Here is a 19,429-nt window from a genome sequence, read left to right on the forward strand (position 1 = left end):
TACATAGACTCCCCCAGTCAACCAATTACATGTGAAGCACCAGGATGACTATCACCTACCATATTCTCATCATTGACAACCATGTCCTCATCGTCATCCTTGTCATTCTCTACATTGATAGGGATTAACACCCCAGAATCATCTTCACCAGCAAGCACAGAGGTAGCCAAGAGGGTATTCACATTCTCTCCTGCAGATATCACATATTTGGTTTTCTTCACTAGCGCCTCTTCCTCCTGCTGGGCTGGGCGTCTCAGAATTGCACTCAGCACTTCTTGCAAGGAGTGCCTGGAGCTTATCTAGGCCCTGGGGTGAGTGGGATCAGGAAAAACATGGCACACAGCTCTTTCATGCACCACATGTTTCACCATTACGGCAGCCTTTTTAGGTATGATAGCGCACCCATAACACCAACCTTGGCTCCTCTTCTGGGTTAAGGAAAGGATTGGTCTTCATTGCCAAAGTTTTATCAATGGAAACAGCAAGTGCCTGAGTAATGGAGTTATGAAGGCAACCCAAAGCCCTGACAATTGAGGAGTTCACTAAAGTGGTAATGAAATGGATATATGTTCTGCTCCTGTCATATGCATCCTGGTGTGTCCCTAAACAACCCTCTTAGAGGGTTCAAAACGCTGTCCTGAAGGAGGCAAGGCTTCCGAATCCTGTTGTTTTTGCATTGCCTGGGGCACACTGTCTACAAAGTGCAGCTGGCAGTCTGCAATAAAGTATTCAACTATGTTCAGAACACTCAGAGCGGAACTTATCCATTGCACTGCCCAGTCCCTTCTTTTAATCTTGTACCTAGACCATTCTTTTTCCAAGACTGCAGGAGTGCTGCGGCAGAGAAGCCATGCTACCAATCCTTGTGTGCTAGGATTACCATTTAAGCACAGGCTGAACCAAGCATCTCAAACTACTCTCATAAGTGTTAGCCCTTCAGCACCTTCCAGGTCTACATCGGCTCTTAACAAACAGGTCATATCCCTCATTATGGACCTCAAAGGTCAAGTCAGGAAAACACCTCTTTCCACTCTGGTATCGGATTTCAAACCTAATCACAACCCCAATGCTCAAGTTCTAGAGGGCAATATTCTACCTAAACAGGGGCCTGTGTGAAATGTGCAGATAAAAAATCCCAAATGCCAAGCATTAATGATATCAACACTCATGCTCGGATCATGGACCAATTAAACTTTGTCATTTCTAATATTGGGAAGGCAGCAGGGAGAGAGACCAGAGACTCCCTGAGAAATAAGGTGCTCACCTGGCTGCAACAACGTACAGGCCTAGGGGTGGTTAGACTGTCCGAGCTGAAGATTATTCACAGAATTGACTTGAGCGGGTGGTGCTCTGAATCAAATAGTGACTGTGCTATAGTGGGCTGTGGGTCCAGTACACTGCCACTCTATCTTAGTATTTGTAACTATTTCTCTAGCAGGGCCTTAAATTGTAAATTAATACTTTAAGTGTCCTCCTAGAATTTCAACTGTTAACGGTTTTACTATAGTATGGGGACGATTAGCATCCCATGTGGGTCTCTGAGCTCCGGAACGGACCAAAATAAGGAGAAAGTAAAAGCAGGCTAAATTGGCCATTTAAAGCAGAAATATCTCCCCCCCCCACACAGTAGGGAGGTGGGAAGAGCAACTGCGGGGTTTGTTCCACTCCCCCAGCTGGAATCCGAAAAAAAGAAAGGTACACGCTGGACAACGTGCTAGTGTTAGTGGAGGATCTCCAAGGATGCCGGAGGCTAGTGAAGCCCCTGCCCCCCCCTAAACACAATGAAAAAACCTGTGGTGGCATCAGGCTGGCAGAGACATTTGAGGGGAAGGACGCCTATTTAAGGAGCCGGGTGTGGTCCAGAAGTGTGATTAAAGTAAGCGCAAGACGATACGCATACACCAGAACGGGAGGCAGCAGGTGAAGGAAGGAAAGAAAGGTGGTGGTACGGGTGAGGCCCCGGGGCTGATTCCCAGGAGAAAGTGACTACAAGGTGTTGGGGAAAAACTCCCAGGTAGGTTCGAGGCTACTAGGAGTTTGCGGACGCAGAACTCATGGAAGGCCTAACACATTCCTCCCCAAAAAGGAACGTAGATCCAGACAGACAACAAGTTCAAACTGTGGTTTATTACAGCCAAAACCAACAGGGATCAGCACAAGAATCGAAGACTCTCCTGGAACTTCTTGGTGTCTCCTGGCTCGTAGGCCAGTTTTAATCCATTATTTCGTCAGAGTGATGATACAACTTGGGCCTTCTCCAAAAAACCTATCGATCAGTTGGACTGGGCTCTGAGTGGTAGTCTACCTATAGCAGACCTTATATGTGTTTACTGGCTCTCACATGTCAGGAGTCTGGCCTGGCCCATCCCAGAAAGTAACTACTTCTACAATGTTACAGTGTGAGGGTCTTACCATTGTTTCTTGCCCATTGTTACCCACCCCTAGGTTACTGAACTGTGATTTGCTAGAGCTGACGTTCCCAGGCCTGGGATTTGAAATGGTTCTCAGCTCTCAATGTACCTTCTCATGGTAATACTAACAATTATGTGTCTGCATTGTAACGTGTGTGTACCACCAAAGACTATGAGAGTGCAAGTCCATATCATGCAACACTTGCCTGCATTGTAACAACTTAGTTGCAAGTTTCTTTGTCTAGAGGCATGAAAGGCGTATCTCTTCCTATCGCTGATTTCGGTTCATCATGCAAGTCAGCTGAACTGCGTGTTCAGGGACCGTGTTTCTGGGCCTCTGTGGCTCTGTATTTCTCTGAATATTGGGGATTTATTCGCATTTACTGCAGCTGGTGTAACTGCCGTTCAGGGAATGGTATCTGGTATGGTGGCCTTGGCTGTGGGCCCTGTCCCAAACATTTGCTTCTCCTGTTCAGGCTAAACTCAATGCAGCTCAGCTCTTGCTGAGAGTCTGTGGCCTGTTGTAATTTTCCCTAAGTCATAACGTGGTTTCTACATGTTTGTGCTGTTCTATATTTCTCATATATTAGTCATACGTGGCTCTGTCAGGTCCCATAGGTGCTCCTGCAGTTCCATAAGGTTAATTGCATGTGCAAGCATCTGCAAGTATACTCAGGATTTCTTGCTTCTTGCGGTTTCTTCGTTGATGCGTTAAGCTAATGACAAAATAATAAAGCAATGGCTATATGTATATGTGACTGTCTTCTAACTTATAGAACTGTTACACATGTGTTCTTCGTGTAATCGGGTGCGTGTTTATGTCCCGATATACGGATGGCACGTGTGTTCCTGTCTAACGCCTCTATGTCGTGGTGAATCTAACGACGCCAATTGCTCGGCTTCTTGGCGCTTTAGTCAATACTGTCAATCGATGTCTCTTTAGCCACAGATTGTGGTTCTTCAGCCACTCTGGGCAGCGTGTGTAATGCTCCTGGGCCATATGGTTGGCTGAGTGGGTATCTTTTGACATATTTATCAATGAGTGGAGCACTAGGAATTGGTCCAAAATAGTACGGGCGGTCACGATATCTCCTGTTCTTATTCCGTGCCATGTGCCTTATGGGAGGGGGAACGGGGGTGATTGCGGCCATCCCTCTTCAGTCCCCCCTCTGGTCGACTTGTTGACCAAATCTCTTTACGTCCATTTTTTTGCTCTGGCCTGCCATATTTTCATTATTCCTCTGAGGTGTCAATAATAGTTTGTGTGATCGTCGAAGAACCAGTGCATGTAACAGCATACTCCTTCGGGGTTACACCAGACCCATTTTCCTTCGTATACTTTTGGATTATGGGGATTACCCAGTTTTATTGTTCCAGCCAGAAATAATTCACACTGTGCAATTTTCTCCCTTAGCCTGTCTCATTCTTTCACAATGTCATCTTTCGTTCCTCCTATGTTTACATCCATCAGTATCTGCATTCCAATCAACTCTTCTGCTGTCTTTTTGCACCTTCCAATGCATATTTGTATTCCACATGCTGACGTTGATCCCAGTATAAGTGTTCCCGCTAGTATCATCAGTCCGTCTGACAGCGATGATGGCATCAACGACCATATGTATGCTAGGCAGCTTTTGTCCTTTCCTGTCCCTCGTGCCTCATCTTCCATCTTCGCATGTATTTGTTCCAATTCTGCAACTACGTCTAAGAGAGTTCTGTTATCTTCATTTTTTGCCGGTATAAATGTGCAACATGAACTCCCTATTTTTTTGCACAAATTCCTCTTTCTAATGCTCTGAGGAGATCCAGAACGTATCTATTCTGGAGTGCCAACAACCTTATTGCTCAAGTTCTTCTTTGATGGCGTTGAATCCATTCACTGTTGAGTTAATTGTTACCATACGCTCCCAACGAGTGATCTGTAACCATTTGGCATTTGTGTATGTCTGTAGTCCTTGTATTAGTGAGGTAAAGAACATTTGTGTTCTGCTAAATAGTCTGTGTTTTGCTGGTATTTCATCCAATGCTGCTTCTGACTTTGCTGAGAAGTAATTCCCCCCTCTTTTCACTCTGCTCAAATCACTCAGTTTCTCCACCTTCTCTGTCTGGGCAGTCTCGGAAGGATAGCTCAGGGGCAACATGCTCACCTTTGAAGTAAGACGACACAGAGCAACACAGGTTCGATCCCCGGGTCTGCGCTTTGAAACCTCTGCGTATTAAGCATGTTATAAATAACCTATCATATCAGTTTGGGCTATCTTGATCGACCTCTTCTTCCGTCTGTTGTCCATCTTTGGGAAATCATTGAGCTTTGCATCCTTCCTGGGCACTACCAACGATGGCATGTTGCTGTGCACCAAGGAGCATACTCCGCCCCATTCGGGTGGCAGCTTCTCGTAGGCTTTTGATCCACACGCCCAGTAATGGTCCATCAGTAGTGCTGTTCCTGCTCTCATTGCTGGAAGTTGTTCCACTGTCTTGCACCCTGTATTCTTTGCCTACTTCTACATTGCCATTGTTCTGGGAGCATAATGCCGGTGTCTTCAGGGGACTTATTGGCATCAGTCCAGCGTCATTATCCACCCATGTCAGCAAATGTGCGCCTGTATCCATTCCTTCAGGCCCTTGTCATTTTCTTCTTGGACCTTGTTCACCGCGGATTGGGCTAGTGTCAGTGCCTTACTTCCCACCACTCTATCTTGCCAACCTTCATTAGTGTACACTCGTCCACGCACTAATATCTGTGGTCTTTCCCAGAATCCAGGCTCTCAATGGACATGGTAATTCCTTCAGCGTAATAGTCTTTGTTTCGCCCTTCTCTGGTCTGTCAGTGATGTACTGCAACCCTTCATCCAGCTGCCAGTAATTGTTCATCATGTCCAATGTTTTTATGCAGTTATCCTCGTAGGTAAATGTCCCCTTAGTCATCCATCTCAATGTTACTGTCTTCCCTTGGAATCTTCCTTGTTTTTGCACCATTGTGAGATACATCAGGCACTGTACTCTTGCTGCGGGTATTTCAGTTGCTATGAATGTTCTAGAAGCACTCATTGCATAGAGGATTAAAGAGCAGACATAACCCCGGGGTTTTCCCTACCTACTTTGGACATGTGTTTGTACCACATGTTGTTTGATACCCGTGCTGTGTCAGTGAGATACAGGTCAACTCCCTTCAAGTCTGTGTCAACACTGTGCTTAGCTCTCCTTATCATGTCAGCATTGTCTTCTCTTCCACCTGACATGGTTTTCCTTCCCACTTGTCGGGGTAATTTTAGCAGAAGGTACAGCGGTAATGGTCATTACATTGAAGAGTTGCCAAAACACGCTACCCATTACGCCACCGGGAATCAATGAACACACCATTGTGATAATATTCTTTATTACACTTTTCTTGACCACTTACGCTGATGGATCCTTGCAGCTTGATGAGATGATAAAGTTGCCTGCCGGAAACACGGAAAAGAAGCGTTATTTGGTTTTAGTAGGTGTCGGTACACTCAAGTCCCGCAAACTAAATAATCACTGAGGGCGAAAATAAAGACCTCCTCCCAAACTTTGTTCACTTTGGGGGCTCTTGAAGTGGGTAATACTGGAAAGGCACTATGTTCAAATTGGGGGAATGATTGGGCTAGGTACTCAACACAAATAAGGAAGTATATTTGAGGGGATCATGATCTAAATCATCTGGCTTTTCTTATATAGTGTACAAATTGGTTAGAGAAACTTTTGGGGTGTTCAATGAGAGGTAACATCAGTAAAACAACCTATACAGCCCTCTCTACATTCACGTAGACCTGCATGTGTGAAGGAAAAGAAAGAACAACAGACAGTGTGTTACTCATCAACTTCTACAAGTATGTCAGTTGGTACTTCTGCTGCTTGGAATCGTCGGACCATAGGATGGACTTGCCTCCCTAACTGATTAATTTCTGCATGCACTTGTAGTTCATCAAGATCGTCAACGTTGGCCCTGTTGATTACTGTAATTGTGTTGCCAGGTGAGGCCATGGCTTTGTAGGGCTTGATGCCTTGGATATGATTCCACATTGCTTTGCCTGCGAGCCTTACTGCTTGATCGGCAACGGCCTCAACTATATGAGGGTCCGAAAACCTGGGTGCGTTCCAGCACCTCAGGAAGTTCTTTAGGAGGACAAGGTCCCCCACTTTCACCAAATGTTTTTGCCCATTGTTTTGTTCTGGGTCATCAGAGTTTGTCTTTTCATTGTTTTCAGGTCTGCCCTGGGGCTGCTGGATCTGGTGAGAGATAAAAGAAGCGCTAGAAACCACAGAAGTAATATATGCATACATTTCCTGACCCAGTACTTCGCCATTGTTTTCACAATCCTTCAATGCCGTTGTGGGAGGAGCCAGGGGAAGATGCATGCGCCGTCCTGTCACAACCTCGTGGGGCGTTAAATGGTGGTCGGACCCTGACTTGTTGTGCAATTCAAAGAGTGCCAGAGGCAAACAGTGAAGCCAGTTCTTTTTAGTGCTGTTCTGAGTTTTGGAAAGGCACTCTTTCAGGAGTCCATTCAGGCGTTCACATATGCCGTTTGCTTATGGGTGGTATGCACTGGCGAATTTGTGCTTGATGCCTAGCAAGGCTGTGATGTGTTGTAAAAGCTCATTGGCGAAGGGAGGGACCTCACACATGCCTCATCTTGGGAAGACATCCCACACCAGAAATGTTGCTGCTCTCGGTGGATCAGTATGGGAGCATGGCCCACCCTCTATCCATCTCGAAAATGGGCAAACCACTACTATCATGTAGCAGTAACTTTGACATACTTGGATCATGTCCACGTAGTCCACGTAGAGGTGTAAAAATGGGCCTACAGGTCCTGGTATGCTCCTCTCACAACTCTCAATGTATGACATGCAGTACATTTCTGACAGGTCAGGCAGTTGCTGATGAAATTGGCTACATGTTCATTCATATTTGGCCAAAACCATGTTGCTCCAATGCGTGTAGCAATTACCTATTTCCCTGTGTGTGTTGAGTAGTGCAATTGTGCCATGGCAGTTTTCAACAACGCCAGTGGCATTCCCACTTTCCCTGTGTTGTTCTGTTGCCATAAGGCATCTGTTGGAGACATTGGGCATCCTATCTTTACCCATAGGTCCTTTTCCTCCTGTGGTGCAGCACCCTGAAATGCAATGATCTGTGCCTCTGGTAGTGTATTGTAACCTTCCCTCATCACCATGTTCCTCGCTCCTCACTGGGCCTTGGGTCTCTCTTCCAATTCCCACAATTTCCCAAAGTATGCTGCACACTTTGCCTCATTGTCTGCTGTTTTGTTCCCTCTCGAGATAGGGTCTTTCCCCCTTGGTGTGGGTCTGGCATTTCACTATTGCCACCTCCTGTGGATATGTAATTACTTCAATAAGTATGCCTAAAAGGTGCACATACTGCACTGGGGTCCCATCTGCCGTCCTGAACCCTCTCCTGAGGCACTGCACTATTCCTGAATGCACTGTTGATGTGACATAAGCACTGTCAGAATATATTGTCACATGCTTCCCTACACTGTGTTCTAGTGCTAAAATAATAGCCACTAGTTCTGCTGATTGTGCTAAATAATGGGCTGGTAGTCTTGCACTGACAACTACCTTGCTTGTCCCGTCTTTGTTCAGTCTCACTATTGCAGTTCCAGTCCTCCTTACCCTGTCAGTCTGGTCAATAGTTGACCCATCAATGTACAGCACATCTCCCCCTCAAGTGCGTCTTCCTCCACCTTACGTGTGTCATTGAACATCTCTATGCTTTTTGTGCAGTCGTGGGAATAGTCTCCTGGTTGGTGAACATCTGCCAAGAATAACGCTGGGTTAACTATTTTGCACCTTACTATCTTCAGTCCAACGTTTGATAGTATTGCTTCATATCCTGATGCTCTTTGTTTAGTCAGTGTGCTCTTTGGCTTATGCAATATTGTAAAGAGAGTGGTGGTGCACCCCATTGCCACTGCTGATGACTTTTCCACTGCAAAGGCTGCTGCAGCCAGTGCTCATTCGCACGGATAAGTCTTCTCATCACTGGGTCAAGCATTACACTGTAGTAAGCAATAGGCTTGTGGCCCATGCTTGTCTTCTGAGTCAGCACTGCTTTCATCACTACCCCGTCGGTGTGGGAAAACAGGAAGAATTCCTTTTTGTAGTCTGGGGACCCTAACACTGGAGCTGCACATATTGCTTGTTTCAGTTCCTCAAAGGCATCAACCATTTCTGTGGTCCATGTCAGTGTCTTTGTCCCCCTTTGAGCTTCTTTCAGCGCTGTCAATAGTGGCCTTGTGTATGTGCTGTAATCGAAGACCCATGCTCTGCAGTAATTGCACAACCCAAAAAAGCGCTGCAGTTCCCTCACTGTCTTGGGCTGAGGTGTGTTGAGTATTATCTGTGCTCGCTTTGGGGCAATGTGTCAGCCGTCCTTAGATATCGTGTGTCCAATGTTCAATAACTCCTTTTGACAGTTTGTCCTTGTCTACTGTGTACTCCTTGTCAGATAACACTGTCAACATGTGCGCTGAGTCCTGTCTGCACTGGTCTTCTGCCTCGCTGCAGATTAAAATGTCGTCTACATACTGTAAAACTGTGCTCTCTGTTTCTATGTTACTTAGATCCATCTGGATTATCTGTTGAAGATTTATGGTGACTCGCATTACCCTTGTGGCAAAAGAGTATGTTTCCACTTCTGGTTGTGATACATAAAGCTGGTCAAGTCCTGTGGATCGGGTGTAGTGGTACTGAAAAGAACGCATTCTTTAGGTCAGTGACCGTGAAGCAGGTAGCTTCTGCCGTAATGCTGCACAAAATGGTTGCAGGGTTTACTGCTGTTAGGCAGAAACCTGTGCAGTTCCCTTAGGGAACACTGCAAAAGATTTAAGACTACAGGTGTTGGCAGTAAACCCACTTGGTAGCAGTCTGTACCACTCAGATTTACCTGGTAGCTGTGGCTGAGCAGTCAGACTTCCCTCAAGAAGAGTTAGACAGTATGCAAAGTATACACAATAGGCACTCAGACACAATAATACAAGCAAACACTGACCAGAGCTTTGGTATCAAAGTATATAATTATTTATTTAAAAACACACGGTTTGAAACACTCCAGCACTCTTGTTGTAAAATATTCTAAACACAGTTACTATTGTAATATGTACACCCCTTTTTCCTTATCAGATAAGTCACAGTAAAACACCACTTATTTTCATACAGAGGTGAGCGCTTAACTAGATGGCACTCCAATAAGTTTGTGAGAAAGGGAGAGAAAAAGACAGAATATGGAAAGGTACACCACTCTAAGGGTCAGGAACACTGTTAGCAAGGCAGAAGAGCAAAAGTCACTGGTGAGCCAAAGTCCAAAGGCTGGGCCCACTCTTAGAGAGAGCAGAGCACAAATGCGCCCAAGATCACACAGTTCCTCTAGGCTTAGCAAGTCTTGCAGAGAGTTCAAAAAGAGTTTAGAGAGGCTTAGTAAAGTTTAGCCAGGGTGTCCCAGGCTAATCCAGGTTCGAAAGTCGGGGGCTAAATCTATCCCGTACAGTCGGTAGCAAGGGAAGCCGGGCGGGACACGGTACCTTAAGTGAGAAGGATCCTCCAGCGGTGGCAGTTGTTCCTGGCAGTGGGTGCAAGTCGCATCGTCGTCCAGGGGAAGAGAAGATCTCGACTTGGAGGAAAGATGAAGGTCGTTGCACTACCAGGGAAGAAACCAGCCGCAGAGTTTTCCGGTTAAAGGTGATACCTTTGTTCGCGGTCGTGGTAAAACGTGGTATCCAGGTTGCCGGGGTGCTTGGCACAGGCAAGGCGGCCACGAGATACGTCGGGAAGGCGAAAGGTCGGTGAAACTGGTTATCCCCACTAGTCAAAGGAAGAAGACTCTCTGGCGGGAGATCTCTTCTGTCGTTGGGAAAAGTGGTGAGGCGGTCCAGCAGGGCTCCACTGGTGGTGGTGTCGTGGCAGGTCGGCTCAGCTTCTCCCTCGTCGGATTCTTAGGTCCTGTGGCGACTTCTGAAGTTCCAGTCCCCAAAGCCCTGCTTTTATGCAGAAAACCCCCATTCACTCAGCCTAGCTGTCACTCAAACATGCTAAGTGGTGAGCCGGCCGGCTCACCACTTGGGCCAATCAGGACGGAGTGTGACTTGAGTTGCCTAGGCAACTCAGTCCAGGGTGCCTAAATCCCCCTCCACCCCTCCTAAGTACCCCAGACAGAGTGGCACCACTTTGGAGGGCTTCTGTGGAGAAGCCCGCCAAAAAGTGGAACAAATGGCTCGTCTTGGGTTGGAGTCACAGAAGAGAACACAAACGCCATTTTAGAATCAAGTTTTGGCAAAAAGTTTTCTCCAACCGGAGAATTAATATTAATTAAATAAACTGGCGGTATGTTCGAGGCTACCATAAATAATTAAATAAAGATAGTAGCCTAAAACAATGGGAAATCCCATAGGAAAATATTTGCGGTTGAATATAAAAAGTAGTATCCACTGTCACCAGCCAAAACTCGATCAGGGGGGACGGAGACGTGTCCCCTCGACTAACAGACCCCAGGGCAATTGAATTGCCCCAGCCAGTACGTCCACGATATGATGGTTTGTACTGGTTCTGTTCAGAATTTAAGACTAGTAAAGTCAATGGTGACTTTACATGCCCTGGGAGACAGTAGTCAGTCCCAGGGTATGGAGTCTATACTGGGGGGTCACTATGACACCCCTGTGTTACTGCACTGAGGGTGCTGTGTAACACACATCACAAAAAACACATGAAGCCCTATGGAGTAAAAGACCCCATAGCCCATTAAACACATCTAGATTCAAAGAAACACACTCAAATCATGTCCAAGAGTGAGGGTAAAAGAGTCTCACTCTTGGCAGGAGAAAAAAATAAACCCCAAAAATCCAGCAAAGCTGCTGGGGGACTCACTAGGTTAGGAAATTCAGCCTAAACAGAGAATTCTCCCTAACAGCTGCTACTGGATACTCTGCTTCTACAATGTGGTTCAGGGGTCTTAAATCCTGGATAAAATGCAATGACCCTCGTTGGCCTTGCGTACGGGTACACTGCTGTGTCGCATGGAGATTCTGATGGTACTAGAATGCCTCTCTCAATGAGGGCATTAATTGTCTCATAGATGCCCTCATCTGCTTAATTGGTTAGGGGATACTGCTTTACACATGGAAACATTTAGCCTGGTTTCAGCTTAGTCTTCACTCCCCCTATGCTTTTTATGCAGCACACATCATAAGGACTGGTGGTCCACAAACTGTCTGGTACTTTGGGCATGTCCTCCTTGAAGAATGAGGGTGGCGCTTCCAGCACCATCACCATTCTCTGTGGAACCTCCCTGTAAAGGATTTGTAACAAAAATGTTACACTCATTTCAAACACTTTCTCCAATTCCATTCTCTCTTCCCTGAATAGCTCATCATCTGTCACTGTGGTCAACCTGCATACCTCTGCTACTGCAGTTATTTATTTTTAATTTAGTTTAATTCGTTGCAATTATTGCCCTCCATGCCCTTCCTGTATCATCCACTGATGTACTGCAATCCAGTCCTCCCGTGCCAACACTACCTCAATCTCAATGGACACTATCGTCCCCTCTGGCTCGTCCAGTGGTGTCTCTGGCCTGAACAAATATTTGTTTGGTACTACCCACACCTTTCCTGCAATCCCTGGCATCCATACAATTGCAATGTCTGTCCCATATTGAAATATCTCAGGGTCCACTTGCACCCCCGCTGTACTGTGCTCCCACAATATGCCTGGACAATCTGTTATATGTTTAGCATGTGTATGCCTGGTGTTGAGCATATTATGCCTTTGTCTGTGAATGAAATGGTCATATTTAGCCTGCTTATGATTTCACACCCCAAAATATTTACAGGCGTCTGTCGAGAGTAAAGTAAAGGTACTGATAAGTCGTGATCTCCTATAGATAAGGAGATGTTATCAGTGAAAGGAACCACTTCTCGAGCCCCAGAGAATCCTTGAGTGTTCATGGCATCGCCTGACAATGCAAATGCCCCTTTCCAGATGAATGAATGAATGACCTAGTCACCCCAGTTTCAACAAGAAAGGAAAATGTTTTGTCACTTATTGCCACCCCTATGCAAGGTTCCACCGCAGGGTTGCGGGTGATCGACAGGATGGGATACATCAAGTTCATCTGTGGGATGTCCTATAGTGGGTGTATAGATAGTCCGTTCCCTGTGAAGGGGTTGTTTCTCACCATGGTGACCCCTCCCACCTGTCACACTGGCACTGTTGCCACTGTGTCCATGGGCTCTTGGCTGTCGTCATCCTGTAGTTGTGCTAACTGCTGAGTGTTCCCCCTGATCTGAGGTGATTGTAAGTACAGTGGTAGTGGTGCCGTCATCTGTGGTGCTTGCATTTGAATTTGTTGTTGCACTGGTGCCTGCGTCTGTGCTTGTGGCATCTGCTAATATTTGCCCTGCATTTGTCCCTGAGGCTGTGTGTTTGTCTTCTCCCCCTTGGTACAGCTGCGTGTCTTGCCCTCCCCAATTTGGTTGTACTCTGAGTCAACATGCCCGTGAAATATGTCCTAGCTGCCCACAGGTCCAACACTGTGGTGGCTCCCTCCCTTGTCCTGGGAAACCCCCTGGAAAATCTCCTGTCCCTTGCTGCATTTATTGTTCATATCTCTGAAACCTCCATTGATTGAAACCCCCTGGAAAATCTCCTGTCCCTTGCTGCATTTATTGTTCATATCTCTGAAACCTCCATTGATTGTGGTGTGTGTAGTCCATGGCCACGCCCCGGTTGAAATCCTCCCCTTCCTCTGAACCCCTGCTGGAACCCGCCCCGCACCATGTATCCACCACCCATGGGTGGTGCAAACTGTGGTAGTTGTTGGTACTGCTGCTGTGCGGGTGACGTGGGGCTGGTTATCACCGCCACTTCCATCGCATACTTTTATAACTTCTTCTGTACTAATTTGGCCTCATCTGCCTTCCTCTCATCTGCCTTTTGTTTAACCTTCTCCTGCCATAATCTGTAATGGTGTACTATTGTAAGCTGTATTTCTGGCCAACCTTTTGCTTCCATCCCCACCAGTTTCTTCAAACTCTTTTGTACTGGGTCTGGTTGTCCCTGCACTAAGATATGATAAAAGATTGCTATTGTTTTGTCCCACGGCTCTCGAGTTTCAAGGCGCCAAAGCTCTTGAATCTCTTGAATGTATCTTCGTCCTCCCTCATTTCGCGTGACGTTATCACCCCAATGTCTGACGTGTCCGGGTATTGTGTTCGTAATTCCTGCCATAATGCTGATCTTTAGTTTGCAAATGGCGCTCCGTTGTGTGTCGTGTTCTGTCTCGTCAAACCTGGAAACCTCCCATGACATGTTGATGGAGTCAATACTGAACTGTGTAGGAAATTTCAGGAGATGGGAAATCTGTGGAAGGAATGATGTATCTACAAGAAAGAACATTACTAAAGGTAGGTTACTTATTCTATTCAAGTCGCTCATTACTTAAACATTGCACTGTGGTGCTGTCATACTTTTTGACTTTTCTCTTTCTCTGGTACCTAAGATTCTGAGATGACAGCCGTCTATATTGCCTCATCTGTGAATGGCAAGATGTAATTTTCTTTGCGGCCTGGATTGACATCCTTGACATCTGGGTTAGCGCTTTATCTCTGGGCATGTTCTTTTGTCAGTCGGAAAATGGGTATGAATAAAGGTTCACTGTCATGTGCTCTGCAGCTGAACTAAGCATGCAAATTCTGTTTACTTTCATCCTCATCTTTAGTGCTAGGCCTGGTTAGATGTGGAGCAGCTTTAAAAATCCACAAACCAGTTTGACCCTGTTTATGCGTGCACCTTTTCCTCTGATGTTTTTCTAAATGTGGAATCGACCTGTAGATGTTTCATAATGATATCATTTTTGTGAGCCATTCTTAGTATGTATATATAAGCCTTGTTTGTTTTCACTCTTGAGTATAATTCATTGTGCAACTGGGTAAGCTCTGCTTTTTATTTTTTAAAGAATTGAGTGCAGATGTGCTTTGAAAAAAGACGACCAGCAATGTCTTCCTTCGGAGAAGAAAGAGGCTGAAATTAAGGTTTTACAGGAGGATTGGAAAAAACAAAGACACGATTTACAGTCTCAGGTAAAGCAACAACACATACGTTCATTTCATCACCTTTAACGATTCCCTAAAGTTTCTACAACCTAAATTGAATAATTTCCAGTGATAATGTTGCTGTGAAAATGGCCGCCAGGTAGCGACATTACCCTAAAAATGCACCCTCCAGACAATCACTTTCCCAAAAGATTCCAGGATTGGAGGTTACAATATATATATAACTTTATGCCTCTTAGAATATTTGGGGAAATAATTTTGGGGGTCAGGGATAAGAAGTTGCCTTCCTGGTGACTTTTTAACAGTGACATTATCACATGGAACCCATTGGATTCATAGACTACTGCACTAAGATATTTTATTTCAAAATATGAATAACCTTCTGACAAACCTGGGCCAGTTTGCTTCCTATACCAAAATCAAGGTTTGAGACTATAGATATCTGGTTCTGTTTCAACTCGCTTTGAGACCTTAAGACTATGGTATAGTATTGGCAGATAAGGAAACTGACGATCACCTCTTAAAACGTTTTCAGAAGAGGCTAATAAGAATTAAACGTTTTATTTTGCATAATGAACACTGGTACTGCACATAGCTGTGGTGGAGTTTTTGCAGTGTGTCGGACAGAATTAATCGCTCCGCAATCCTTTCTGGTTCCTCTCATTGCTGTCAACACTCTCAAAATATTTTAGCATCTTGTGTCCCTTTTGCTTTGGCTTCACTGCAAATATTTGAGACTCATCTGCATGGGTCGGTCTAGCCCTCTGTATTTATTTTAAATACTCCAAGTCGTCAACGTCTCAATTGATGTGTTACGTGTGCTATGTACCTCGACATGGGTATTGTGCCAACACCATTAAATGAAGCTTCGGGGATAAGGAACCAGAGCGACTCTGAGAGAGATGTGCCACTTTCAAGCTCTGGTGAGGTCTTTTGACTAATATAGATGAGGGCTTGAGACCAAGACCATTAGATGCTGGAATGGTGCTGGGATTTTGATGAGCCTGCCTCTTGTTTAGAGGGTCATATGTGTGGTCCTATCCCATGAAATTCACAGAGGCCATCCTTCCCCAACCGCACAGAAAGACAAAGATGGTGCGGACACTGTTTATACCAGTGAGGAGGGTAGAACTCGCATGGCATGCATCAGTCTCTGGGTCTGGTCAGCTAAGGTCAGCTAAACTGGACTACTACAGAACAGAGTAAAGACAACAAATATGTTCATTCAAGGATAAAAGATGGAGTTTATTTATGGGAAGAGGGGCAGGAATATTTTGCTGAATGAAGAGCTGTTAGACTCCCACCGAGCTGTTGCAGACTTGATTAAGGCATTTTAAGGGTGCAGAATTAAGACTCTGACACAGAGGTATCATGGTGATTATTAGAGACTTTTATTCAAAGGTGAAAAGGAAAAGAAAACCCTATCTCGCCCTCAAAGAGTGGTTTCCCTGCCTCAACTGAATGTCCAAAGCAAAAGTCCTAATTTCCAATGTCAGAATCGTAACTCTATCCCTCACATCTAAGGTTAAACTAAAGTAATAGTTCAGTTTTCCAGGCCAAAGGGAGTGGTACCCTTCCCCTAGATAAAAGACAGTTCTGGAATCTTCCGACCTTGAAGAATTGGGGAATATTTCCCTTCCCCAGCTTTGTTTAGGCTTCTCGTTGTTGGGGGAAATCCCGTCCCCTGGTTGGCCCTGTGCAGACTTCTTTCTGTCCCTGGGTCCCTGACCCTGATCGGTAGACCTGATTTCTTTTCACCAGGCACAATTGCATACATAAACTGAGCGTGGATGTGTTTCCAAGCTGGAGTGCGTCCTTAACCCTGGTTGGCAGACCTGGTTTCCTCTCACCAGGCTCTGCGACGGAGAACAACAACCTGCATGTACTCACCAAGCTGTGGTGAGATCCTGACCCTGGTTGGCAGACCTGGTTTCCTCCCACCAGGCACTGCGAAGAAGAAGAACAACTTGGATGCACTCCCCAAGCTCTGGTGGATCCCTGATCCCGGTTGGCAGACCTAGTTTCCTCTCTACAAGTACTGCAACGAAAAAGAACAACTTGGATGCACTCCCAAGCTGTGGTGTCACATGCAGACTGGGTTTACTCAGCTGCCAAGTACTGCATATACTGTCTATCAGTTTCACAGTTCTCTTTATATGGGTGCAGGTCCCAGACTCATACTTCTGGCTTTAGCTTCCCACTTTGTAGGCTCGGTTCAATCTCCTGCCAAGTCCTAGTACAAATCCATGTCAATCAGCCATTTCTCCCACGGTTGCAGGGTCTCAGATCCTCCTTCCCCAGCTTCTCAGCTTGTGCCACCACCTTCTAAGGCTTTCTGTGTCCCTCCAGTCACCTGCACACAGTCTGCGTGGTGTTCGGCTCCTCCAGAGCAGCTGGGCTCTGTCGTGGGGCTCTGGTGGCTCTCAGGAGCCTCTCCTTCTCTGTGGCGGCTTCACAGTCATTTCAATGTTCCCAGAGACACAGTTTCTTCTCCGTGCACTCCCTGACTCTCAGGGATGTCCAGAGTTTCAGCCGGCCTTCTGGCCATGTGGCACTTATGTCATTGACCGTCCTCGGACTCTCTCTCTCCATTCTCTCATCCTGGTCAGCTTCTGCCTTCACTCCTGGTCCGGGCTGGGCTATATGAGGGTAGGGGGTCGAGAGGCAGGAGGTGGAGGAGAGGTGGGGTTATGGTAGGGAAGTGGTCAGAGGGCGCTAGAGAGCCGTCCAAGATGGCGGCCTCCCTGTGAGCTCCGTGTAGCTCCCCCAAGATCCTGAAAAATCGAGACTTCCGTGGCAGCCAAACAGTCTGGAATCTCCAGCCACTGAAAGCCAAAGCGCTTCTGCACAGACCCCTGCATTCATTTTGCCAACCACCTGTGTTTTTGCCCGTGAGCGACGGACAGCGTGGTGCTCCACCCCCCCTCCCTTCATCCGTCCGGGGTACGCGGCCTTCGCTGGAGCTGCGGTGGACCGGGTGCCCACGGAAGAGCTGAGCCGGCCGTATCAACGCGAGGCGCCGTCCGCGTCTCGCCGAAATCCCTGCAGCGCAGAGTGCAACGAGCGACAGCGCCTTCGCTGCCCTTGTCGGCGCTGGTCCAGAACGCCCGCCGCGCCCCGCCGGAGCTCCGGGAGGATCGAGGGGAGCCAGCGATAGCACGGCTGCGGCAGCCGACGCGGGATCGGAGGGCCAGCGGAGCTTGCCGGTCACGCGAGGAGCGGCATTGTGATCGCAGCAGCACACCAACAGGAGACCAGGTACGAGCGCTCTGCGCACCCCACAAGGGTCTATTCAGGCCCCGGATCTCCTGCGATCGCCAACCAGCGATCACCTCGACCCTGCACGACCTGCAAATATTCACTCACAGGAGGCAATATCGTCGACTGGCGGGTTGAGCAACAGGAGCCCCTGCTCTCCCGCGCCACAATCATCCCAGGGCCCCCAACCCCGCCCAAGGAATACAGCGTTTTTGCAGGACACACAACGCGCCCGCTATTTTGGTGCCCATAGTCCGACAAAAGAAGCCCGTACAATCCCACGATCATAAAGTGAAGGTCCATTCTGCAAGGGGCTATTCCACTACCTCAAAACGCCTAAGACCTCACGTGCATTACCCACCCAGCACCTGGAAAATCGGCCTAGACCTCTGGCGCAGCCATACCTTCAACACTTGGTTGCAGCTGAGCTCAGACTGCAGCAGTATCTGAGTTTTGCCAGGGAATTAACCGGAAGGCGCCCAGGTTGGCATCCTCCCCGCTAGAGTAGCACAAACTCCCTCTTAATCTTGGTCAGGACACTATAGTGGCGACAGGGCGGAAACAAATCTGAGATCAGAGCACCGCAGCACACGCCAGAGGCCCCCCCGGCCATCTAGACACCAGGATATCCTGCGACCCTCCAGCTGGGCCTTTCGAGCGTGTCGCCCGTGGTCCCTCCGGCGCTCTGTCGCCCAGATTCAACACAAAGATGGGGAAGAATGATAGGTCACAGAGAAAATTAAACTTTGAAAGCTGTTCCTCCACCAAAGCGACCTCCTCAAACAGCAGACCGCAGTCACCCAATCAAGATCAGCCCCACGAAGTTGGAGAGGTGCAAGAGCTTGACATCACAGAAATTCTGTTGGACCTCAAGGCCGGAATGGGGGCCTGGGGAGCAAACTGGACTCTCTTTCTTCCAAAGTCGACCAGCTCCAACATCGGCAGGACAAGCACGCTGACAGATTAGACACTGTCGAGCAGAGGTTTCCGACCTTGACGACCGCACAGCATCCTTAACCTCCAGAGTATCCTTATTAGAGGCCCAAGTGAAAGCTGTGAGCACCAAGAACGAACATCTTGAAGGACGCTCCCAACGGAGTAACATAAGGATCATTGGCGTTAGAGAGCATCAGCCTAATCAAAAAATGGAAGAATACGTCGAGAAGATCTGCACAGACCTGTTTGGAGCGGAGACCCTATCAAAGCTCTTCATCGTTGAGAGAGCCCATAGAGTTCCTAACGCGAGGCCTGTCCCAGGAACAACTCCTCGGCCCATCATAGCGAAACTGCTCAATTACAGGGACCGGGATGCCATCCTGAGAGCCGCAAGGGACAAAGGCGCGCTCCAATATGATGGAGACAAGATTCAATTTTTCCCAGATTTCTCCCAAGCAGTTCAGGCGCAAAGGCGATCATTCACAGCAGTGAAACGCAGACTACAAGAGAATCAAATTCAGTATTCCATGCTTTTCCCTGCGAAACTACGTATACAATACAGAGGCAAAACTCAGTTTTTCAACACGCCTGAGGAGACCACTGAATACCTAGACCGCAATGGCTGCAGATCCGTCTAAAATGACGGAAACCCCCAGAGGGGAAATAGACCAAGAAGAGATCCGCCATAAAGAATAATTCCACAACTGTCGCATATAGGAGATACCTCGA

At 47.1% G+C, this 19,429-nt stretch overlaps 1 protein-coding gene across 2 annotated transcripts in view; it reads left to right on the top strand.

The window, feature by feature from the left end:
• Positions 1-19,429, top strand: part of FAM184B (family with sequence similarity 184 member B) — an 805,260-nt gene that overhangs the window by 381,076 nt on the left and 404,755 nt on the right. For both annotated transcript variants that reach the window (XM_069631907.1, XM_069631908.1), the window contains one exon: positions 14,410-14,533. In XM_069631907.1, the coding sequence (XP_069488008.1) occupies positions 14,410-14,533 (124 nt within the window). The remainder of the gene's footprint in view (positions 1-14,409; positions 14,534-19,429) is intronic.

The sequence above is a fragment of the Ambystoma mexicanum genome, chromosome 6q (genome assembly GCF_040938575.1).
Source record: "Ambystoma mexicanum isolate Mex_15411 chromosome 6q, UKY_AmexF1_1, whole genome shotgun sequence".
Taxonomy (NCBI): domain Eukaryota; kingdom Metazoa; phylum Chordata; class Amphibia; order Caudata; family Ambystomatidae; genus Ambystoma; species Ambystoma mexicanum.